The 25484-nt window shown below is 37.4% G+C and overlaps 1 protein-coding gene across 7 annotated transcripts in view; it reads left to right on the forward strand.

Moving 5' to 3' along the window:
- Nucleotides 1-25484, forward strand: part of PPFIA1 (PTPRF interacting protein alpha 1) — a 71092-nt gene that overhangs the window by 11907 nt on the left and 33701 nt on the right. For all 7 annotated transcript variants that reach the window (XM_044436043.1, XM_044436042.1, XM_044436044.1 and 4 more), the window contains 12 exons: nucleotides 11937-12038; nucleotides 12891-13055; nucleotides 14511-14585; nucleotides 17721-17822; nucleotides 18903-19124; nucleotides 19843-19989; nucleotides 20995-21129; nucleotides 21975-22058; nucleotides 22642-22773; nucleotides 23256-23318; nucleotides 24900-24979; nucleotides 25121-25268. In XM_044436043.1, the coding sequence (XP_044291978.1) occupies nucleotides 11937-12038; nucleotides 12891-13055; nucleotides 14511-14585; nucleotides 17721-17822; nucleotides 18903-19124; nucleotides 19843-19989; nucleotides 20995-21129; nucleotides 21975-22058; nucleotides 22642-22773; nucleotides 23256-23318; nucleotides 24900-24979; nucleotides 25121-25268 (1455 nt within the window). The remainder of the gene's footprint in view (nucleotides 1-11936; nucleotides 12039-12890; nucleotides 13056-14510; nucleotides 14586-17720; nucleotides 17823-18902; nucleotides 19125-19842; nucleotides 19990-20994; nucleotides 21130-21974; nucleotides 22059-22641; nucleotides 22774-23255; nucleotides 23319-24899; nucleotides 24980-25120; nucleotides 25269-25484) is intronic.

A 25484-nucleotide genomic window follows, 5' to 3' on the forward strand; every position in this document is an offset into this window, starting at 1 on the left:
AATTTCGTTGGTTTCTTGTACTGAATATGTTTCTGGGCTGCTTCAGTGACGGTTGTTTTTATTTGCTCCCACAGTTCATCTGGTTGTCTTTCTGTGATGTTGAGCAGTTCAAATCTCTTTTTATCTTCAACTGCATATGCCAAGGGAATCTTCTTGACATCAAAGTTTTGATTAATGGGTTGTCGTTTGACACTACAGCACTTGAACTTTACCTTAGCAGCTACCAGTCATGGTCTGACCTGCAATTTGCACCAGGGAGTGCTTTCACAGTGAAGATGGAACTTTTCTACTTTCTTTAGCTTAAGATGTAGTCAATTTGGTTTCATTGTTCTCCATTTGGTGAGGTCCAAGTGTGCAGTCACTATTTGGGTTGCTCAAACCACATGTTCATTGTGCTTAGTTGTTGTTTGTGGCATAGCTGAATCAGTTGTTCTCCTGTCTCATTTCATTCACCAAGGCTAAACTTGCCTGTGATCCCTGTTTCTTCCATTTCTCCCACTTTTGCATTGAAATCTCCAGTAATATAGATAATATCTTTCTTTGGAGTTTGTTTCAGAGTTTCCTGAATTTCAGTGTAGGATTCTTCAATGTTCTCTACTGCTGAGTGCACAATGGAAGCGTAAACTTGCAGAATTGTTATGTTTCAAGGCTTTCCATTGATACTGCCATTATTCTATCATTGACAGTTTGAAAACTTTTTATGGTTCTGCCCACTTTTTAATTCAGTATGAAATCCACTCCTTCTGATGGTATTGTTGCCAGAGTAACGATCATCAGAGTTGGAGAAGCCTCAGCCAGTCCAGTGGACTTCACTGATGCCTAGTATATCAATGTTAAGCCTATTCATTTTGTTCTTAATGATATTCAACTTTCCTAGGCTTAGGAATAGCACAAAGAGATTTCTTTTCACTAGTGGCTGAGTCGACATCAGAGGAGTCATTAAGATATACCCCATCTGCATCATGGATGTTCCTGTTACTATGATCATCTCTTTGCTCTTCCCCTGTAGCCTTATTGGTGCCTCCCAGCCAGGGAGACTCACTGCTTGATACCATATCTTCATCTCATAATACTGAACATTTTGACTACTTACACTGATTTTCAGACAGATGTATTTAGAATGCCTAATGTTAAATTTTGCTGTGTATTGCAGCATCTTGTGCTACTTAGTCATATCAGTAAGTTATTTAAATATAGCTGTTCGTTCTAGATTGACCTCTGTGGCACAGAACCCTTAGCCTTCTGCTCCCTACTCATCAACTGTGTCCCACTCCTGGAATCAGTCCCTACCTATATTCTGATGTGATGTCCCAGGGAAACGTGAATGGAATTTACTCCCCTCTTTGGGAGGATTTTTATTTCTCTACTTATGTACTGATTGTGAAATGTGTGCTCATGTTTCAGCTATGGCTGAAGAATCCAATTAGAACAGATCTGGAGCAGCTTCTTTGTTCAAGAAGAACACTTCTGCTCTTGTTTGAACCACTTCTACTTTCTGTATGTACCTGCAGAAGTTCATGAGTTAGAACTGTTTCCCAGAGTGCCAGGCTATATTAGTGCTTTCTGAGATACCAATTTGTGTCCTGTGAGAACTTAATTGCTCTTCTAAGCCCAAAGAACCCTGTCTCTGCATAATTGGTTGCTATACTCCTCCTCCTAGTAGTCAGATCCATGAGTTTTGGGTTAGCCTAGCATTTACCTGTATTAGTCAGTTTTGGCTAATTAAGTTGTTCCCAATATGGAGATGCAGCACATGTCTATCCTTCAAGAACACTTCCTCTTGCATATCTGCATGAGTCACTGTACTGCGCATTACTCCCTTCAGTGAGGTTGTAGTTCCAGAATAATAACTCATGCAGGAAGTGTATCAGGGCTGAGTCCCACTGTGGATGTATAATTCTTACTCTAAAACATAATTCTTTTGAGGATTTAAAAGAGGAGTATGCTTCCTGGTTTAAATTCTGGAAGGAAAAACTGCAGCTGGCCCTCTGAGAAGCACTGGGAATAAAATTGGGAAAAATCTGTTTAAACACAGCTTTCTAGCCAGTATAATAATTGCATTTATATTAGGCATGGTAATTTTAAGATAATTAGCTATGGAATAATTTTAGGAATATTTGTGATTATGAGCAGACTAAAGTATAAACCCCAAAACATACAGTTTACTTCAGAAATTGTTCATATTGAGACGTCTTTCTTACAAGTAGGTTGGGATATAAAGTTGAGGCTGAACTGTGTGCACATTAGATTGCCATGTTAGCTATAACTGAAAGACTTATGAAACTGGAGATTTGCATACTGTGTTGTATTGAACTTTGCCTAGTGTAGGTTTAGAAGGAAGTACTGAACTTACAAAACAGCCAAGCCATTTCAATAATTCTAAGACTTTTTCATGTTATCTGTTCTAGCTCCAAATTACATATTTGCAATATATTTCCCCAACTTAATGTGTCTGGTTCACACCGCATTTGAAATGTGGTCAGTTCAAAGCATATTTTACTGGATTTATATATTTCATAATTATACCAGGAGCAGAATTCTATATCCGTTTTTATCAAAGTAATATCTCCAGTTCAGTGCATTTTGCAATAATTCACATAATTTTAAGTATTATAGTTGCTTTTCCATCTTTGCTCAGGAACATTTTTGCTATAATTCAGACTTGACAACACTTTTGTAGTAATACAGTTTTAAAATCACTATTACTACTACTATTGTATTTGCATCCCACTTTTTTCGTTCTTGAGAGGAACCCAAGATAGTTCACATAGCTCCTCAGAACAACAACCCTGTGAGATAGGTTAGGGAGAGATTCTGTGACTAGCTCAAAGATACTCAGTGAAGCTTCTGGCTGAGTGAAGATTAGAATCTGGCTCTGGCTCTCCCCAGACCAGCACTCTTAACAAACAAATCACAGTGGCTCTCAGTTTTAAAAGCAGTGTTAGGATCTGTGTTTGTTTGTTTGTTTTATTGCATTTATATACCACCCCAATAGTCCAGAGGGCTCTCTGGGTGGTTTACAAACATTAAAACTCCAAATACAATATCCAATCCTAAACAAATAGGATTGGCTACACCACAACTAGGTATAAAATAAGATGGTGAAATGAATTAAATATAAATATAAAATAAAAATTAATTAACTTTAAAATATTGGTTAAATAAAAAGGTCTTGACCTGGCCCTGAAAAGCATACAATGACGGCGCCAGGCGGACCTCTCTAGGGAGCACTGTGTTAGCTCTGTGTCTCTTGGTATTTCATATACACTGCTCCATTCTTCCTGTAGATGTCTGCGGTTTCTGTGCTTTATAGTAGAGGTTACCTACCTAGGATATGTAGAAGCAAAAGCAGCAAGATCAGAAATAACAGTTCATACCATCAGTCACTTGAACACTGCATGGAAATGTTCTTGTAATTAGCAAAGTGTTAACTCTGCAGAATGTCCAAATTGCAAAATGCCAGTTAGCATTATTGAACATTCTTGCCTAACATTCCATGAAACACGTACTATTTTTACATTTCTTACAGATCAGCATTTGCCTCAAAATAATTTAGGCTTCAATATCCATAGATGAGCTTACAGTGTGATGCCTTAACAGGAATTCTAATAAAATATCAATAAATTAATTCTTAAACAAGTGGCATAGGAGGAAGGAGGGAAAAAAATCTGAAGCCATTAACACATACAATATCAGCACTTAATTCCAATGTTGTCAGTTAGGAATTAAATGCAGTTAATTGTTTAACTACTTCAAAGATTTATTATAAATTGTGTGTGTGGTGGTGAGTGGATTCTGCTGAAAATCCATTGAATAGGAAGTTTATTCTAATTTTAAAAAGTATCTTGTACTTTGCAATGTATATCAAGAAGAAAGGTGATTTAGTGAAAGGCTTTCCCTTGTCTGTGAGTACTGCAGGTATGACTAAAGGTTATACGGCCTTATGTGAACCAGATAGTAGCTATTCTGAAAGAATGATACTAACTTAAAAATAATTGTATCACATTATGTTATTTAAAAAATTCTACCTTTCTTCAGCAAGCTCAGGCTCATACCTTCTTGCTAATTTTATTACTGCACACAACTCTGTGACATAGGATATGCTTGATCCACCTACACATAATGATTGCAATGGCAGAATGAGAATTTGAACCTGGAACTCAGGAGGGAGAGAAAAAAAATGAAATAGTTTTAAAATACACTTTTCTACCTTGCCTTCAGATACTAATGTGAAATAATCTATACTAGCTCCATAGGAATAGGCTATGGCCCAGGCCTGTTCACCAAAGATGCCTTTATTTGAGTTTCAGAAATTCTCCTTTGGACTTATTCCATTAAAAGATTCTGTTACCCTTAAGAGAGTTTTTGAGAGTGGATGCCAGGAGAAGATTTGCACTATACCCTACAGTTGTGTGCTTCTGCCTCTCCCCATTGGCATTGCTGGAAATTAGCCTGGACAATGACAGTCCTGATTTGTGAGGGATCCTTGGTTAGCTAACATAGATGCTGGGGTCAGAGAGATTATCTTGTTATTCTGTAGTGTGCTCTCCTAGTTGTTTAACCATCTGCTGAAATTTTTATATCTTATTATACATTCTTGCTTGTGTGAAAATTAGTTATTGTGTCGGTGCAAACATTTTTAAATAGCCCCATTCCTTTGTAATGACTGAAACTTAATGTTAGAGTATGATTTCTGTTCATATGAATTATACCAGAAATAATTCTTCAGTTTAGTGTTCAAATCGTCACTTTTAATGGCTTTACTTTGTTAATGGAAAATTTCCATAGTGATGTCTTTAAGATAAAATAGTGAGAAATCTTGGACATACTAGTATAAAATAAAGTACATATGCTGAAATGTACTCTAGAAGTTCATAGGGACAAAGAATTCCTATTTTCTCAGAATAGATTGGAGATGTGCTTATTTTTGTCTGCAAGGATAAAGCCTGAAGTTTAATTAAAGAAAAATATGTAAAGCATCTGCATGCAGTAGAGTGACACATGGTTCTGCTGTTTGCATCTGGTGTGAATCCAAGAAGTACCCTCAGACAGATGACTGTCTCCAATATGGCGTCAGAAGGCGGTGGGAAGCTCATTTAAATTCATCTAGAAGTACTATAATTTCCAGTAATGTATACCAAGGATTTTTCCTGGAAAATTAAGTTAGACACCCATGCAAGGAGAAGAAAAATTCCACTGCCAGGGGGCTTAACTGACCTACATTTCTACTCATTAGAGGCTGTGCAGACCACTTGCTGAGCCACAGCCTCCCTTGCTTTTTAAATGAAGTATTTTACTCAGATTGGCTGCAGCAGCAGTTGGGACAAACTAAGTAGAGCTATATAAGGAGTCAGGCTTGTGGTCCCTCTTATATAAGGTCCTCAGGCTTGCATGAGGACCCTCAGTGAGGAAGCATCAGCAGACATACAAGATATGCATCTATGTGAATTTACTTCATGCAAGAAGGCCAAGGAAGTTGACTCATCTTTGCCTTCCCACAGTAAGGAACCACACACACACAAATATGAAAAATGACAGTACATAAAATCCCTATCTTTTCCTTGTAAATAACTTAGTGTTCAAGGTGAACAAACAAGAATAGTGCAAAAATAGGTTATGAAGGTATAAGAAGTCAGCAAGGGTGTGGGAGCTGTCCAGTGTCTTGTGCTGATTGCCAGCCAGCCACATGTGTGACTGGCTGCCAACTGGACAGTAGTTGTGCATTTTGTAATAATGTCCTGGCTGTCAGAAGCAAATTTGTTCCCTGCTGACCTGGGAAAGCTAAGGGAGGCAGAAAGGGTGATGAATGAGACTTCCAGGGGACTAGTATCAGTTGCCTAATCCCCAAGTGTTCATTTCTCTGCTGTCATGGAGAATAGGAGTTTCAGGGAGAGAAGGCATCATTTTGGAGAAGAGAGAAATGATTCCTTAGAAGGATTCATCCCTTGGAAAGCAAACTGATATGTAGCACTGCATTTATAACTTAGCTAGCATGCCCCAACTGCTGCTGCATCCAGTCTGATTAGAGAGCCTCGTTTTAAAAGCAAGCAGCTGTGATGGGCAAATAGACTATGTGGTAATTTGCCTGCCTGGTTGGAAAGTTATGGCTATCATGCACCATCTAGAGAGCTTTGTAAATTGTACTGGGGTAGTCTATGTTGCTACCAGTGACATGAGACAATATAGCAACGAGGTCCTAGAAGCTAATATTACATTGTGAACAGGTTGTAATCTAGAACCACTAAGGTGGCTTTCTTTGAAATGCTACTGGTTCCACATGCTGGACTGACAAAGCTAAGGATGCAGTGTGGGAAGGAGGCAGTGGCATAGGAAGAAAGGGACATTAAGACTCCTGGAAAGGTTAGTCTCCTGTCTCATGAATTATCTATTTATTTATTTATTTTTAACCTGGCCAATAGCCAAGGCTCTCTGGACAGTTCACAAAACTTTAAAACACACAAACAACAAAAAATTAACATAAGACAAGAAAACCACAGCAATTGCAACTGCATCAGCACAGAGGTATAGTAGCAGTACATGATAAAATGCAATATTAAAAGTAAAGTTTAAAAAGTTAACTGTTAAAATACTGAGAAAATAGAAAGGTTTGCATTTGGTTCCAAAAAGAATACAGAGCAGGGACCAGGTACACCTCTTTGGGGAGCTCTCTCCAAGTTGAATTGCCACAACCAAAAAGACCGTTCTCTTGCTAGCTACCTGCCTCACTTCCTTTGGAGGAAGCTCCTGGAAGAGGAGCCCCAAATATGACTTCAGGGTCTAGTAGGCACGTATGAGATATTGTGTTCTTTTGTAATCTGGACCCAATCTGTTTAGGGCAGGGGTCCTCAAACTTTTTCAACAGGGGGCCAGTTGAAAGGCAGTGGCAGGCGCAGGCTGATGGAGTGGGGGTACCCATGGGTGCAGGCTGGTGAGGTGGCGGTGGGTGCGCATGGTGAGGCAGTGGCAGTGGGCGCAGGGAGTCTAAAACCTCTGAGGCAGGCCAGATAAATGGGCATGGCGGGCCGGAACTGGCCCGTGGGCCGCAATTTGAGGACCCATGGTTTAGGGCTTTGAATGTTAATGTGCTAGCACTTTGAATCAAGCCCAAACTTCAGCTAACAACCAGCGCAGCTGGAAAAGCTCTCCAGACCATTTTCAAAGGCCCCGTGTACAGCACATTGCAGTAACCCAAAGGAGAGGATAGCAGAGCATGGATAACTGTATCTAGGCTCTCTTTGTCCAGATAAGGTTGTTGTTGGTATATCAGCTTAAGCTGATACTGCTCTGTGCCACTAAGTCCAGTTGTGCCTCAAGTGACAGCTCTGGATCCAGGAGCACCCCCAAGCTACAAACCTTGTTTTTTAGGGGGAATACACCCCATCCAGAACAAGTTGAATATCACCCAAATGGACAGATGAACCACCACACTAACAGCACTTCCATCTTGTCTGGATTGAATCTCAGTTTGCTGACCCTCATCCAATCCATTACCATGCTCAGACACTGATTCAGAGTGGCCACTGCCTCAATTGAGTTTGATGAAAAAGAGAGGTAAAACTGAGTGTCATCCACATATTGATGATGACTTTTAAAATTCTTTGACAGTGTCAATAAACATATGGTCAAGTCTATCCTGGTTGACAATGTGTGCTTGGATTTCAAAAGGCTTTAGACAAAATCCCTCACCAAAGACACCTGAACAAATGTAGTAGTCATGGAATAAGAGGAGAGGTCCCATTATGGATCAGTAGCTGCTTAAAGAACAGGAAGCAGAGAATAGGAATAAATGGTAAATTCTTGAATGGAGAGATGATAACAGTGGGGTCCCAAAGAGATCTATATTGCAGCCAATGCTTTTCAACTTATAGGAGTGAACAATGCAGTGGCCAAGTTAGCTGATGACACCAAATTATTAAGTTGGTTAAAACCAGAAGTGTGAGGCGCTCCAAAGGGATTTCTCCATACTGGGAGTGTGAACATCTAAATATCAAAGCTGTTCGGTACAGTGACTCACACTGGACAAAAAAAAGAATCACAACTTCAAGTATAAGCTATTGGGATCTAAGCTGACAAGAAACAGAACTTGAGATTGTGATGGGCAACTTGAAAATATCAACCCAGTGTATGGCCACTGTAGAAAAGGCAAATTCCATAATTATGAAAGGAATAGGGGAAAAAACTGCAGATATTATACTTAAACAAATCTGTCCTTTAACCGCATGCAGAATACTTTGTAAGTTCTGGTCACTGCACCTATTGGATATTGTAGGATATTGTAGAGTTGGAAAAATGGTGGAAAGGGCATCTAAAATGATCAGACGGCGGGAGGAATGGTTACAACAGCTCACATTGTTTAGCTTAGAAAAAGCAACTAAGGGAAGACATAGAGGTGTACAGAATTATGAAGAGTGTAGAGTAATTGAATAGGACACTTTTTAAAATCTTCCTCATACTACTAGAAACTGGAGGCTGATTGATGAAAGGTGCAGGATAGATTAAAGGAAGTACTTTTTCATACAGTTTTGAACTGTGGAATTCACTTTCACAGGATGTAATGATGGTTACAACTTTGAGTCGCTTTAAAAGAGGACTGGACAAACTCATGGAGGAGAAGGGTATCACTTTCTTTTACCACTGTGCATTGGGAGTTTTGTGTGCCTAGTAGTGTTGGGATTCCTTACTTGTAATCAATTTCTATCCTTAAACAAACATATTTAGTTGTCTTAGCAGTATTTTCCCCACAAGTCTCTAGACAGGCCAATTCAGGAATTTTTTTGAGTAGCTTCACTAGCGTAGAAACTCAACAATGTACAAGGTATACCAGAGGTTCATGTACCGGTTATACCAACAAAGGCAGCTCTTAGCAATGTGATTAGGTTAGATGTTAGCAACTGTTAATTACAGCTTTCTTGTTCTTTCTTAGCTTAGCCAGTCTCCTAGGTGTATGAGTTGAGGTGTATGAGCCATACTAAAAAACAAAAAACAGTACATCTAATCTCCTTGGTAATACCTTGGATCTCTCATCCTTAATAATGTCATAATAATGGATTTTTGAGAAGCTTGCTAATTCTATCCAATAGACACAACCAACCAACAATACCTGGAGGGTGAGGAAATCCCTTCCTAATCTGCCTAGGTCCTTGAGGAAGTGGTGCAACTCATACCTTCCTCATAGCAAAATGTTCTAGGGCGGCTAAGGTACCCTGTAATTACTAATGTCTTTTCTTCCTTCTACCACACTGGATGTTGCTTCATTGTGACAGATGGTCTTTTGAGATAGAGAACTGAGCCTACAATGCATGACTAAATAATTAAGCCAGTTAAAAATGTTACAGATGATTTTAAGTGTCCCCAATTAATTAGATGCCACTTTAGATGGCTCATTCTGCACCTCTTCTAAATTGGTGTCTGCCATTGGCCTTCTTTTCCTCCCTTCACCTCCACCCACAGCCTTTGGTAATAAAACAGGTTGAATGAATTTTTAAATGCAGGAACTGTCTAAATTACGTTGCTCGTCCTCACCCTACATCTTAGGATCTGGCCCAGTAAGGGAGAGGTTAGGTTGTTTTCAATGATTTCTCAACGATAATAGACAGTGGTTCTGAGTGTTCTTCTACTAGCCCTTTTATGACTCTGGGATGGAGTTTGTTGGGGCCCTTAAGATTTGAACATGTTTAGCCCATCTAGATGTTCCTTGACCATTTGTCTGTCAAGCTTGGGCTGTCATCCTGCACTTTCAGCTTGTACTTTTGGTAGGTAGGTTGTAGGTCTTCTTGTGGGAGTTGAATACCTCTGCCTTTTCCTTGTCATTTGTTATCGGTTTGTCATCCACTTTGAGTAGTTGAACCTCCTTCTCTTTCATTTGCCTGTTGTTATGGACCTATCTTGTTGGCTTGTTGTTTTTAGCATCTCTCTCTAGTCTCAGTTCATTTCCTGCTTTAGCCTTCATAACATCCCTGCAATTCCTTGCTATCTGTTTATAATCTTCCTTTGCGGCCTAGCCTTCCTTTCATTACCTGTACATGTCCTTTTTTGCTTTCTAGGTTGTCTCTTAATATTTTGTGGAGCCACATGGGCTTGCTCTGCTGTCTTCTACACTTTTTTCTTGAGATTGTTTGCTTTAGGAACATTAGGCAGCCTTTATGTTCTTAAAGTTATACATAACTTGGTTTGTTCATAAAATTGTCATTCACTTTGAAAAGCAAACTTGGTAAATGTGTGATTATTGTCTGAATGTACTTTCATATACCCAGTATGATAATGTTATGAGTAAACCAAGTTATATATAACATTCTTAAGTTTCTTGCTTTAGGTCTGACTACTTCAGTAACTAGACCCTGAAACACCTAGAGGCTAGAAGAAACAGGAAGAAGTAGAGGGAGAAGAAGGCTGGTATACAGCAGCTTTTCCTCTTTGTAAGGAAGTTTAGGGAAATTCCAAAACCCGTTCCTGCATGTAAAATATTGCACACAGTTCACATTGCCACACCTGAAAAGGGGCATTATTGAGTTGGAAAAGGTACAGAGAAGGGCAAAGAAAATGATCAGCAGCTATAACTGGAATTGTTTAGCCTAGAAAAGGGGCAAGTAAGGGAGGACATGGTAGAGGTGTTTCAAATAATGCACGGTGTAGGGAAAGTGGAAGAGCTATTTTTCTCCTCCCATAACACTCAAATCCAGGGTCGTGTCATTAAGCTCCTTGGTGGAAAGTTTAGGACAGATAAAGGAAGTACCTCTTTGATAAATGTTTAAACTATGGAATTTGCTGCCATGGGAAGTTGTGATGGCTACCAATTTGAATGACTTTAAAGGGGGATTGGATAGATGCATGGAGGAGGAGGCTATCAGTAGCTACTATCCTTGCTGGTTGTGTGCTACCTCCTTTACTGGAGGTAGTATGCTTGCATACACCAGTTGCTGAGAGTTTGAGAGGGTGCTGATCTTTTACCTATCCTGCTTGAGGGATCTTGTGGGCAACTGGTTGCTGCTATGTATATGGAGTGATCTAGCATGACTTTTCTTATATTCTTAATCTTGCAGAGAATATTTAAAATACCCTATGGTATCAGTATTTTCAGACAGTTTCCATCTATCATCTCTGTATAAAAGTCTTATTACATAGATTTTAGCAATAATTTGGAAGGAATATAGGATGGATCATATATGAACACAATGTCTTAAATTCTAAAAGAACATAGCACAAAACAGTTCAATTATTTGTTTTTAGGAAACATAAATGGGGAGGGGACAGTTAGAGTCAGAGGGCTCTAATTATGGTAACTCCTAGCAATGGAACAGCATACTCTGGAATGGAACAGCAAAATCTGCTTCTACCAAATATCTTCAAAGCTGCTAGTTCCTTCTCTGCCACAGAGGAGGTCAAGAAGGATCTAATATCCAACTGGAATAAGGAAAGTTTGTTACGCTTTTTCTTGCTTGCCCTATTATCCTTCCCTGGCAACGTTCCAGTACTTCACTTTAGAGACTACATCCAATCAGTATAGTTTTCTTCTTTTTATGTGCTGCTTTTCTGAAAGAAATAATACCGTTCTTTAAAGCAGAGGATCTACAGCTGAGATTTCCAGGCAAGTAGTAGAGATGGAATGTGCAGTTCTTCCCTCAGATATTTTGGTGTTGCAAAGGTTGAATTTAGTCGGACTGTTATATATACGAGAATGATGCAGGCTCATCTAAGGAAATGAAGCTTCCTTTGTGTTATTTTAGTATAATGGCAAAGGCATTACTCTTAAGTTGATTACCAGAATTAATTTTTATATTCTTTTATAATGAGTAATCAGGATTATTAGATGAAGTAAAAGTAGGACTATCCTTTCTCAATGCAGCTTCATCCTTTCAGTTTAGGTTTATCTTCAGTCTACTATGTAATGCATTTGACTGGATATGTTTATACTAAATTTATTCTTGACTGTTTTCTAGGAGTTTGCAGCACTTACTAAAGAGCTTAATGTATGCCGAGAACAACTCCTTGAAAGGGAAGAAGAAATTGCAGAACTGAAAGCAGAAAGAAACAATACAAGGGTTAGTCCATGATCTGGTATCATTTGTTGGTACTGTATGTTTGGAATGGCTTTAGAAATGGAATTAGATGCAGTACTGATGCTCACATCTGTTGTTGCCACTAATACAGTAACATCCAGATTAGTTCTGAAGACTGAGAAACACTGTAGATAATTTACCCTTGTAAAGTAGCTTTCTAAGTTTAACACACTGTGAATGTAGATCCTCTCCTGGGTGTGGGGGAAGAACAACTGGGGAGGGGACTTTACTAAACAAAAATGGTAAGTGGGGGAAAGTTCAACAACCTCTGTCTCTCCTGACATTGCTTAGCAAAGAAGTAGCATTGGGATTTTAAGACATGATGTGAAGATGAAATGTGGTCAAAGAATTCCTATAAGATACTAAGTCCACAGGAGAGTGGTTCCTAGTCATTATGCTATAGGAATATTAGCAAATGTGAAAATAGATTGCAGATGCTATTTGTTCCCAACCTTCTTCTCTTTTTCAATTGCTTGGCTTCTTTCTTTTATAAAATAAATGAATTTGGAATATAAAATGGCCTGCGTGTTTCTATCAGTTTTGCCTAACATATCATAACATATATGATCTTGCTGTTCTTAGAAGACAGATTTGTAAAAAAGCTTTCTGGATTATGCCATTTTTCAGGCCAGCAGAGTTTTAAGAAACAAATTTGAGAGAACTGTGTAAGGTGCCTATAAGAGATATTGTCATAAATAATATGTTATTGCTAGCTTGGGGTACATTATGCTATCATTGTGCTTGGAGTATATTGTTTGAAAATAAAGCATTTTTGTTAAGGTCTTTAAAACAGATGTTGACTTGTTTCCTTACTTAACTTTGATTATTTTTTAGTTGCTGTTAGAACATCTGGAATGTCTTGTATCCCGCCATGAGAGGTCTCTTAGGATGACTGTAGTAAAGAGACAGGCCCAGTCTCCAGCAGGAGTTTCTAGTGAAGTTGAAGTTCTCAAAGCACTGAAGTCTTTATTTGAACATCATAAAGCCCTTGATGAAAAGGTAATGAAAGGCGGCTATTGAAATACTGAGTACACAGCTTATTACTTGTGAAATGTTTTATTAAATCATTATGATGAATCAATTAGGAGCATAAGTGTAAAACTCAGTAAGTCGCAATTACTGACGTTCAGGTCATTAATGCAAGTGGAAAAATTAGTTAGAGAACACAAAGTAGTTCAGCTTGTTTTTCTTGGTATAACTTGCTTGCCTTTGTGGAAAAGTTGAAAGTAAACATGGACCAGTGAGCTGAGCTGCTGAGGAGGTTTTCTTTGTAAAATATACTTCTGTCCAACTGACGCTTGATAGCACTGATGTCCCCTTTGGAGTATAGGAACAAGCACGAGAATGGCTTTTAAAATCAAGTGCAGAACATTGTTATTGAGCCAGTGTGATTTAGTAGTTAAGAGTTGAAGACTAAGACTCAGGAGATTTGGGTTCTGGTCCCCCCTCTGCCACAAATCTCATTGGGTGATTTTGGGCCAGTTAGCCTCTCAGCCTAACCAAACTTATGTGGTTGTTGTGAGGATAAAATGGAGAGGAAGAGTATCATGTAAGCCAGCTTGGATCCTTGCAAGAGGAAGAAAGGCATAAATTTAATGCAATCATCATCATGATCATGTAATCATGCCTTCCCTTTTAACTCATTTAGTTTAGGGATACACAACCTTTTCAATCCTGAAGGCTGCAGGTGTCTGTTGGGGTGCTAAAGACTCCACATGGGTGCCCTCACATGCATCCACACATTTTCCAATTTAAATACCCCATCAAGATATTTTATTTTATTTTCCAAGCAAAATACTTCTAGTCATTACATTTTATCTCACTTCCACACCACGTCACTATGTCATCACTTTCATGCTTTAACTTTTAAAAATGCCATGCTTCTCTATGATTCATGGCAGTGCTAGCATCTCTCTGACCAAGTCATGGAGCCCTCTAACAAGTGCCTGCTAAATCATGTTCTGGAAGACGATTTAGGAGTCTTTCTCACAGGACTTTATAGTTCCTGCAAGCAGACAGCTGTTCCTAGAACAGGGCAGTGCTTATTTGTTAAAAGTGTGCATGTTTGTTCAAGAAGGTTGGATTACAAATTAAGAAAACCTAAGCATTAAAAATTTACCCAGCATAAATCAATTTACCCAGCATCAATGTTTGTCTCTGATTGTATTATCATCAATCCATGTTTCTGTGGTGACAGGTGGTGCTATGTTCATTGCTAACAAATGCAGCAGGAGCTCTACATGCATATTGGCTCTTTCTTGGTCTTGTATAACCAACTGGTTCTGCATGGCTCCAGTTATAGGAAAGAAATGTGTGCTTATTGTATTGTTTCAAAAAATGACAAGACAATGTCTTCCCATTTATTGTTAGAAATATGGAATGTCATACTTGATATTTCAGCTCCACTAAAGCTAGCAGAATTGCTAATATTTATAGTTTGTCTTTATCTTTTAGGTGAGGGAAAGGTTACGAGTAGCGCTTGAAAGATGTAGCTTGTTGGAGGAAGAACTGGGTACTACACACAAGGAGGTAGGTCATTGTCTTCAAACCAAAGCAGTAAGAACTTAAGAAAAGCCATACTGAATCAGACTTGAGTCTCAACATTTTCTTCACACAGCCTTAGCTGCCCCTGGGAAACCCATTTGCAGGACATGAGTGCAACAGTACTGAGAGTCAGTATGAGTATGGTACTTAGAGTGTTGGACTGTATACCTAGGAGATCCAGGTTCTGCTCCTCACTCAGTTGTGTCACAGACTCTCAGCCCAACGTATCTTACAGGGTGGTTGCTAGGAGGATAATACGGCACTATGCAAGCCACATTGGGTTCCCCTATGAGGAAAAAGGGTGGAATATAAATGCAATATATCATCATCAGTCGTCGTCGTCATCATCATCATCAATGTCCTCTTGTCCAGGCTGCCTAACAACTGGTGTGCATAGGCATACTGCCTCTGATACTCAACGTAGCATATATATATCAAAAACAGTAACCATTGGCAGCACTCTCTGTAAATTTGTACAATCCCCTCCAAAGTAATCCAGATTGGTGACCATCACTACATCTTGTGGATGTGAGTGCACGGTGTGAAGAAGTACTTCCCAACTCCAAACATCATCCTCATGAGATGTCTAGTATTATGGGAGATGGGGAGAAATAACTTTCTATGTATTTTCTCTACATTATACACAATCTTGCACTTTATTAGATTTGAATGGATCCTTACTGTTCTGGAAATAAGTTTGCAGGAAACCCTTGGATCCATTGTGGAGGGGAAAGACAAGGCTTAGTACCATGAATTCTTCGTCGTGGTCTCTCTGCATCACACATATGGGTGCTGCACCTGCGCAGTCGGGAAGATTCAGCTAGTAACATTTTTGCTGGAAACTCTGCTCCCTATCCCCTCATAAATGGGCAGAGTCCCCACCCTCTTGCCAGTCCACTTTTGACTGCTGTTTGCTCTGCCTTGGGCTCTCTCATTGCTTTCGATTTCCCTCACAACAAGGCTTAGTACCATAAAATCTCCCACTGCAGCATTCTTGATCCTGTCTAGAATTTGGTAGGATCAAGATTCCTTTCAGTTAGGAATCCCTTTCCTATTGGTATTTTTTTCCAAATGGAAGCAGTTTCAGCAGCAAATATGTCAACTGTTGTCCTAAGATCCAATTAAGTAAACAACAATCACAATATGATTATTATGGATACTTTTTTGTTTTATATTCCACTGTGCTTTTACAAGCAAGTATATTGGTTGATAAATATAAACTGAATGGATTATAGATATTAGTCTTTTTTCTAATTTTTAATTTTCAATCTAAAATGCAACCAAAATGACACTGCATTTCAAATAAAAATATATAAAATTAAACATATAATTAAATAATTCCAATATCGTGCCCCCCACCACCAGGACCAATGATACATGTTAAACATAAGAAGAACTCATTCAAGCATTTCAGGACATTCCTGCCCTCCAAAACTGTAATGATTCTTTTAACGGCTCAAATCCTTTGCCTTTTTTAAAAACAAGCTCAAATATACCCCAAATATAATTAAACATGTTTTTCTTTAAATGCCCTTTTCTTACTCTAATATTACATATTAATTTTTCATTAATAGCTATATGCCAAACTTCTGTATACCAACCACACAATTGGTAATCGTATTTTACTTTCTCTGCGTCTTATCCATTCACTAGTCTAACATTCTAATTGGATCATGTTATACCAAGCTATTTTCTGCTTTCCTAATACTGCTTTTATCTCCCCATTTTTATTCAATTTCTCTAGCCAGTCTTTTAATCGAATTATTTCTTTATTCTTTTAATATGTTCCCTAAAATCTCCCTCAAATTTGATGGAAACCCTTCTAATTCAGTAATTGGGCAAAATGGTGAAGTTGATAGCATTCATTTTTCCTAATATTTATTCCAGATTTGTAATTTATTTTAAGGAAAGGATTTCCTACCTTTTTTGTAATATTTTTATTTTCATATTTGAAAATAAGATCTATCAAGAATCCTTCTATATGAGAAGATTCTAACTGTAATCATATTATCCTATTGGGTTGTAATATAATATCCAGTATGTGCCTCACTTGATTAGTTATATAACTTTAGGAATACCCAATCCCCCTATCTTTTGTGATCTGTACCATCTGATTTTTATTTATCCCTGCTTTCTTGTCCCCACTACAAAACGTATTAATCATATCTTGCCATTCTTTTAATCCTTTAACTGTTACTTTAATCAGTAACATCATAAATAAAAATTTATCTTAGGCAGTATTTTCATCTTACATAATGCTCTTCTACCAAACCAAAATAATGCAATCTTCCTGAATTCAATCATTTTCTCTTTTCATCTTATCTAAATTATTCTGTTTTAAACATTCTAACTTTTTAGTAGTATTGATGCCTAAATACTTAATAACTCTGCATATCAGTGGATATTAGTCTTAACTTTCTTTTAAAATTGAGGGCAGCAGTATTTCAGCTACACTGATCTGGCTGTTACATAATGCTAACCTATGGTTTATTTAATTGTTATTTTGTTGCATTCCTCATGGTTTGTCTGCTAGATGGCAGAACAAATCATGGTTTGTCTTCTGAAGCCCTGAGTTATTGGTTTCCGTTTTTTACCCTGTCCCTCCCTGTATCTATGAACTGGTTTTCACAATACACTGGGGTAATCATGAGTTATTTAACCTTTCATTTGTAGTAGGGAGTTGCAAGGGATATTCAACCTCTGAATGAACCAAGGTTTGGCCAATACACCAGTACCCCATTGGGAGTTCCATATTCACAATAGCATTTGGCATGTTCAGCGGCTCACTGTGGGTTAAATAACTCACAGTGATCCTGGCTTATCATGTTAACCAGCCCTACATTTTCTCTTCTGCTAGTGCTAACAAATGATTTAGTTAGCATGGCTGGTTTCACACATCACAGCAACCCATAATCGAACAGCTCATGGGTAAAATAAACCCTAGGTTTGCCTAATGTGAACCAGGTCACCTGTCTTGCCTATTATTCATCAACACAATATTCTAATATCAAAAATGTTGTTGTTGTGAATTATTAACCTTTGCTAAATTCTCCTATTTCCATTTCAGAATTTATACTTTTTTCATGGCAATTGATCCAGTTTTTTAATGTTACTTTTCAGTTAATGATTTTGAAAGAACAGAACAATCAGAAAAGAACGCAAGCTGATGGAATGCCTGATATCAATCATGATCTGGAGAATACACCTAGCACTAATGGGAAGGTAGGTACAACCATTTTTTTTCTTATACAGCCTGCTTGCTGGTCACTTTTAGGGAATGAAATAATGTCTCAGTTGCATATATTTGTCCAATTCATTTCATTGAGAAAGTAACAAATGTGAAAGAGACTATATAGCATGACAATTTGGATATGTTATCACCTGTTTAAAATTCCCTGCTCTTATTAGCAGATTATTAGGTGATAAAGGTATGTCATTTCACATAAACATGGCACAGTCTGGTTTAGTTGTTTCTTAAAAATTTGGCAGTGAAAGATAGACACTTGCTCAAAGTTAAAATTTTTCTCCAGACACTTATAATTTGTTGCACTTCTGTACCACCCCATAGCCGAAAGTAGTAAATGCATAGGTTCCTGGTCATGCCTTTTCTCCTCATTTGAATCATTCTGTAGTCAACTATCTTTTTTTTTTTTTAAGAATTTTATTAAAATTTTAAACTAACACTAAAAACATCAGTCATCACATACGTCGGACTTACTGGGTCAGCCCCCTGCTACATATTTTTTAACATTCTATAATCATATTCAAATCAGTTTATAATATCTTAAAAACATCTCTAAATCTGCACCAAGTCCCGCTTCTCCAGCCAATCATAGAAAAAATCCCAAGTTTGATAGAAGTCAGTGTCTTCTTTCTCCTTCAGTGATAAAGTCAATCTATCCATTTCTGCGCAGTCCAGAATCTTTCTTAGAATCAGTTCATCAGTGGGTAGTTCCTCACTTTTCCAGTATTGCGCAAATTCAGTCCTCGCCGCTGTGATTAAATGTAACATCAAATATATTTCCTGTCTGTTAATATCTTCCAGTATGATGCCTAACAAGAAAACTTCAGGTTTAAAAGCAAAGGGTTTTTGTAGTATTTCCTCCAGCCATATATGTATTTTAATCCAATACTTTTTCACATTATCACAAGTCCACTACATATGGTGAAAAGTACCCACATTATGTTTACATTTCCAACATCTATTTGACGTATTTGGAAACATCTTAGCTAATCGTGTAGTGAACTATCTTATTGTACTAGAATTTTAAAAATTGTTAAAAGTTTTGTTTGCCTAAACAGAGATCTTCCAATGGTTCTTTGAGTCATGATGAAGACCTTGCTAAAGTAATAGAACTTCAAGACATCATAGAGAAGCAAACTAAGGAGCAAGCCCAAATGAAAGAACGGATCACTGCCCTTTCTAGCAGAGTAGCAGAACTGGAAGAAGATCTTGATACGGCTCGAAAAGATCTAATAAAATCTGAAGAAATGAATACAAAGTTGCAAAGAGATGTCAGAGAGGTGAGATTCTCAATTTTAAACATCTAGTAGTCTCTTAAATTCATTGTTCTGTAATTGTATTGGGTATACAGTCTAAATTATTTGTTTGAACCGATGGACCAGTTTACCAGTCAGTATTGACAATACTGAGTTAGCTGAATCAATAGTCAGATTCAAGGCAAAGTTCTCCGTTCTGTTCTTTTAACTGCAACTTTCAGTTTGCATGTATATTTGATAGTATTTCTTCTGATTAAAATATGAGTTTTTCTGGAATTTAAAGGCATTGTGCATTAAGTTCCTTAATATTTGCTTTTTAATTTAGTGATTTGACATTTTCAAATCTATTGCTTTTATCAACTTCAGCACAAGCCAGCTCAAAAATGTAATTATGGATATTAAAAGGAGGTGTTGCTACCCTCCCTATTTAGAGGGCTTAAATATCCTAGTACATACTTGGGTACTAGATGTTCAGAGCACTGTTTGGGATTAGACAAGGGATTCATGGACCCCATTGGAATTTCTATATTTCTTTGGCTTACTTCCCTTCCTTATCAAATAGCTCTGAAACTCTCAGTCTCAAAAGCAGTTTATTACAAATTTGACACTTGCAGATCTTAGTGATGACCATATGGAGTTCGATAAGAAATTGTTATTCTACTGCCAGCTTGCACAAGACACAAGAAATAAAGGGAAGTTACAATTGTTACAAATATTACAAATGGAATTTTTCATAACTTAGGCAATGGCTCAAAAGGAAGATATGGAAGAGAGAATCACAACCCTTGAAAAACGCTACCTCGCTGCACAACGTGAAGCTACATCTGTGCATGACCTCAATGATAAACTTGAAAATGAAATTGCTAATAAAGATTCCTTGCATCGACAGGTAGAAATTGTTTCTTAAGTGAATAGTACAAAACTTCGTCAAGCTATGTTACTATCCAATAATCTGCTAAGTATATATGATATTGAGAAACATGATAGGGATACTTTTACAGCAGTGCAGGTAGCAGGTCAGTCACACTTCAGGGATTTAAATATTAAGTTATATGCAACAACTGTGCAGGGGGAAGGGTGCTTGCATAATGGGGCTTTCCCATCATCTGCACTCCCACAAGACTCTCAGGGTTGGTAGACCCTCAAGATAGGCCTGGTCTTTGGCCTGGGGTATTACACGGGGGAGAACGGGCACTCTTGTAAGTGTCTTGTATGATAGGTCAGGAGTTTGATTTGCAGCCATATACAACTGGTTAATTGAGAAGCTTAGTATACATCTGAGCATTATTGAAGAAAAACATTTTATATAGTGTATCAATTGTCACTGATAAACTCACTTGGACAGAATGCAGTGTCACACAAGCAATAATATATTTGTATCCCAAAATGCTTTTCCTCTCACCATTACTCCTTTGTTCCCCTTCCCCTGAAAAATATTCTCCAGAAGTCCTTCAAATTCATTGGTGCAGATTTTGAGTGTGGAAAAGAAATCACCACTTCCTGATTCCATTGGTGGAAGCTGTTCCATCAGTGAGGAAACTTCATTTGGTTTCAGCACTTATTTCTAATCTTAAAATGTACCTCTTATTTGTTGTAGTAGTAGTCTACCTGGGTTTGTGATAGGTATTGAATGTTGGAAAAACTATCTTCTGAATTAGGTTAGAAGGTTAGAGCAAGGTTAGAGCACTTGTTCATATTACTCATGGAAATAGTGTGCTAATGTGGTTAACACTGTATGTGAAATGGCATGATTGCTGAAACCCATAACCTTTCTCTACAGTTCCTCCCAGTAGTTTACCTTGCCACCACTGGTGGAGAAAGCTATTGAAAGTAACAATTGATATGATAGCTGCAGCAGTATATATAAGTAAATTTATTATATTCTTGCCTGTAGAGTGAAGACAAGAATAGGCAGTTACAAGAACGTCTGGAACTAGCTGAGCAAAAATTGCAGCAAACTCTGAGAAAAGCTGAGACCCTGCCAGAGGTGGAGGCTGAATTGGCTCAAAGAGTCGCAGCTCTTACTAAGGTAGGTGTACAGTCTGTAGGACAAAGGAGCCTTTTTCTCTTTAGCAGAAATGTTTTCCTTTAATGATTTGGTTCTTCCTGTCTTTTGTATTCCTGATTTTTATAAAATGGCTAGCCATCAAGCTATACATGTATGTAGTCCTCTAGCTCTGTAATATAACAATTGATTTGTAAAATTTGTTTGGAGGCTGAGCACTGGTGTCATCTCAGTGTGCTGCATTATAAATTCCAGCTTCTACTGGAGAAAATTGTCTCCCCAAGCAATCTTATGTGTATTATTTACATAGTTCTTGGATACCTTAATTTTTTTTCTTGTCACTTTTCTTATTCCTTATTGGCTTTTGTAGCCTGAACATTTGCCTTCTGGGAATTCTACAGCTAAAGATGTTAAACTGTTGGGACATACTTCCAATTACAGGAAGGTAGAATTTATACAAAGGACACTGGTCCTCGTTTTTGCCTGCTGCTTGCTTAAAAACATGCACAGATATTAATATGAAAGTGGAGAAGAATTTAAAAGAAAAGAAACATTGAATATATTTTCTTTCATTGCAAGTGAAGTGAATGGTGAATGCAAGGTCTTTTTTTTCCTCTTTTCATTTATTTTTTCTAGTTGTGAAGTTTTCATCAGTCACCAAAGCAAGGTGTCCTGGGTGCAAGAATGAATTTCTCATTTTATACATGAATCTTCATTTTATACCTTTTTTGCTGAAAATTGGCGGTGAAACATCTTGCAATATGTGAATAAAAATAGCAGTCTCCATAAAGCATGATATGCTGGTTTGCAAATAGCTTTTCCTGAAACAGTCTCAGATTTTAATTACCAGTTTGATTTTATAATGGCAGGCTGAAGAAAGACATGGTAATGTTGAGGAAAGATTGAGGCAAATGGAAGCACAGCTGGAAGAGAAAAATCAGGAATTGCTAAGGGTATGTCAAGACAGTGATTACTAGTGTCTTACTCTTCCCTTCCTCTTCGCTCAAACACACACACAAACTTCATAAAGCGACAGGTTGCTAGTGGAAGTATGTCTTTATATTCCATGTGAAATTATCTGAGTGGATAGCTGTTACCTAACATACCTGCATAAGGCTAGAGTGCTCACTGGCTTTCATGGGTGAACTGATTTCTTAGAACAAGGTCTGCTGTTTGAAACTACATAGTAATTAACTAATTTGAGTACATTATTCTGAAAGAACCTTTGCACCTGGCAAAATTGCTAGTGACTAGAAGTTGGAGGAATACTCATCCCCCAAAATCACACTGCAATTTTCTAGGGCTGGTTCAGTATGCTGTACTATGGCATAAGGCTTGTTATCTGTCATCTTGAAGACAAAAATACATTCCATTATAAAGAACCATGAACCACACTGCAAATAATTTTAAGATCTGCACACAGAAAAAGTCAGAAAAATGCTTGGATTAGATATATTTTGTATATCTAAAGTATTGGGAAGGGAATATTGCTAGCAATGTTACTTACTGTCTACAACCCTTGCCCCTCCAATGTAGGCTCGCCAAAGAGAGAAAATGAATGAAGAGCATAATAAACGTTTATCTGATACTGTTGATAAACTTTTGTCTGAATCCAATGAGAGGCTTCAGCTTCACCTTAAAGAAAGAATGGCAGCCCTGGAAGATAAAGTAATTATGAATTTTATGTTTGTTGCTTGCATACTATACTATAGCAATCTTAACAATGGATTTTGAGAATGTAAAGGTACATATTTTAATGGCCATTTATCTAACCATTTATGGTGAGGCAGAGAAACAACATAAAAGGATGGTATAGGTACTAGAGAAGATCAGATGTACAGAAGTTCCAAAACCTTTGCCTTGTGATTGGAAGAAAAGGATATACTTCTTTTTAAATATGTTAAATGGTGGGTTAAAGTAGACTGCCAGTGGACAAAGGAGAACCTCAGCAAGATTGAGCTTGATAGGTTTCTATTCCCAAGTGAAGTGACAGGTAATAAAGAAAGCAGGCACATTTCAGAAGGATATAGGTGGTTTTTATAATTTGTGGTATAAATGTTACAAATGTATACCATGGGTATATTAACTGTTAAAAACTGAATCCTGTATTCTTAAGTAATAATACACCTTTTCATTGAATTTTGTTTCAGAATGCTCTTCTTCGTGAAGTTGAAAATGCTAAGAAACAAATTGATGATCTTCAAAATGAAAAGGTATCAGCTGAAAATAAAATGAATCTTTTATGCCACAGCTGTCATCTAACTCAGATGTGAGAGTGAATAATCTTTCATTTTTGAAGTTGGAATAAATTATCATGATAATTAATATCTATATCTATAAATAATTTTAGGTGCACACACTTTGAACATATTTTTCTTGAACTAATTATTTGTGGAAGTAACTCCAGAGAGGAACTCATCTCTTTCAAGTTGAAGAATCTCAAGATGGATTCTTCAAATTCAGGGGTGATGGCATAGGGCTTTTCAGTTTCAAGGTTACAAAGTGAAGATAGACAGAGTATAAGAACTGGCCCACCTTGGAAAAGAAGATATTTCAGATCAGGGAGAAGAAGAGATTGAGGAAGAGTTCTTTGACCCTGTAAGGAAATGACAGGCTAAACAAGCAGACCAATTAAGAAGTGCCCAATGTTTCTGCTGTCTAGCTCTCAAGCTGCAGGAGCCACCCTGAGGGTAGAGTCAGAATCTTTTTGAAAGAGAGGGAAGAAGGGGATTTTTCAGTGTGGATTCAACTCTTCACATATGCAGATACTACTTTCAATCTCAAAAAGATCATTCTTTTGATTGATGCTGTTTTGTACCCTAGTAGAGCTCAAAAGATTGTGCTTCTGAGGTTTTGTCCAAGTCTGCTAGAGAAAGAAAAGTCAGGGAGAGAGCTGCCCATAACAGTAATTATAAACAGCTAGGCAAGATTAGTTCCCCTTAGTAGGTTTGAAGACACATTATGTTACGGAATTTCATTCCATGATGCACCAACCCAAAGATCATTAGCACATTAAAACCATGCATCTTTAATGGAAATTTTTATGTTATTAGACAATAATTACAAGAAAATGAATCTTTTTTATCTTTGCAGCAAACCTCAGAAGTAACCTTTCTGGTTATCTACTCTGTCCTTACAATGTATGCGTAGTACACATTTGAAATAGGCTATCTTAAATATTCAGTGCCTTCCTAAAAGTAATAAACAGTGCTGCAACTATACTATGTCATTAGTGGCCAAGTATTGTTCCAGTATACTATATAAAAACTGTATAGCTCTTCCTGTGAAATTGCCCCATATTTTGTCTTTTATCTACCCATGGTTTTAAATGGCTCTTAACTAAATGCAGATTAAATACTGGTTTTGGATATTAAGGCCAGCTGATAGTGGCCAATTTAGGACTGGATGCCAGAAGGTAGAGGATCTGGCCTGCCTTTTTTCCCTCTTTAAAGGAAACCTTATTTTTATTTGTTGGGAGGAATTATTTTGTGACATACCATGCTATTAAATTTAAGTTAAACTAGAACTAGGGAAGACTTTTTTTTAATCTCAACAGATTATTATATAGGCCATTGAGTTATTTTAGTCAATTTAATATTTTTAGTATACAATCAATGTTGATGGTTTGTAAATTTATCACCTGTTTTCCTATTATATTTAGCCAGATTTTTTCCTATATTGACATTCTTCTTAATTTTGTGTTTTAGTCTCATGTATATGCAGCAACTATATTAAAACTAGTAGTTTCTAATTAATAAAATTAATTTCTTCAAAACTGTCAATGTTCATTGTAGGATCAATTGGTACTAAGCATTGAAACAATGAGAACTGAAAATGAGCAGTTGAGAATCAGAGGCTCTTCCCTTCAGCACAGGTAGAAATTTTTAATGAAAATTGCTTTGTGCAATGTTATAAAGTAGTTATAAGTTAAAATAGATTGTGTGTATCTAAATTATTGAAGCCTTTGAGAAAGTCTCTCTTGTTAATACTAATATGGTATCTGCTCTTGTTTTAGTCGTCCCCATTTGGGTAGTGTACCAGATTTTAGATATCCTCTGGCACCTTCAGCCCTAGCTGACAATCAGATAGATTCTTATAGCACCTCAGTTTTAAGACGTCCACAGAAAGGACGTTTGGCAGCCCTGCGAGATGAACCTTCAAAGGTAAGAGGGCTTATTTAAAAACAACAACAAACAACTTGTAAAATAGCATGCTTAAAACTTGTGCTACTTTTATCTTAAACTGCAAGATTGTTGTGGAAATACTCCATATCTATATACAAGTCAGGTTCTATATTAAAGTGCAGGGCTGAAAAAGTTCTGAATTTGTATCTAAGTTTAAAGGGTGGTAGGTAACCCAAATGTACTAGCTTCAGAAAA

This window comes from Varanus komodoensis, unplaced genomic scaffold (genome assembly GCF_004798865.1).
Source record: "Varanus komodoensis strain SLA01 unplaced genomic scaffold, ASM479886v1 scaffold3, whole genome shotgun sequence".
Lineage (NCBI taxonomy): Eukaryota > Metazoa > Chordata > Lepidosauria > Squamata > Varanidae > Varanus > Varanus komodoensis.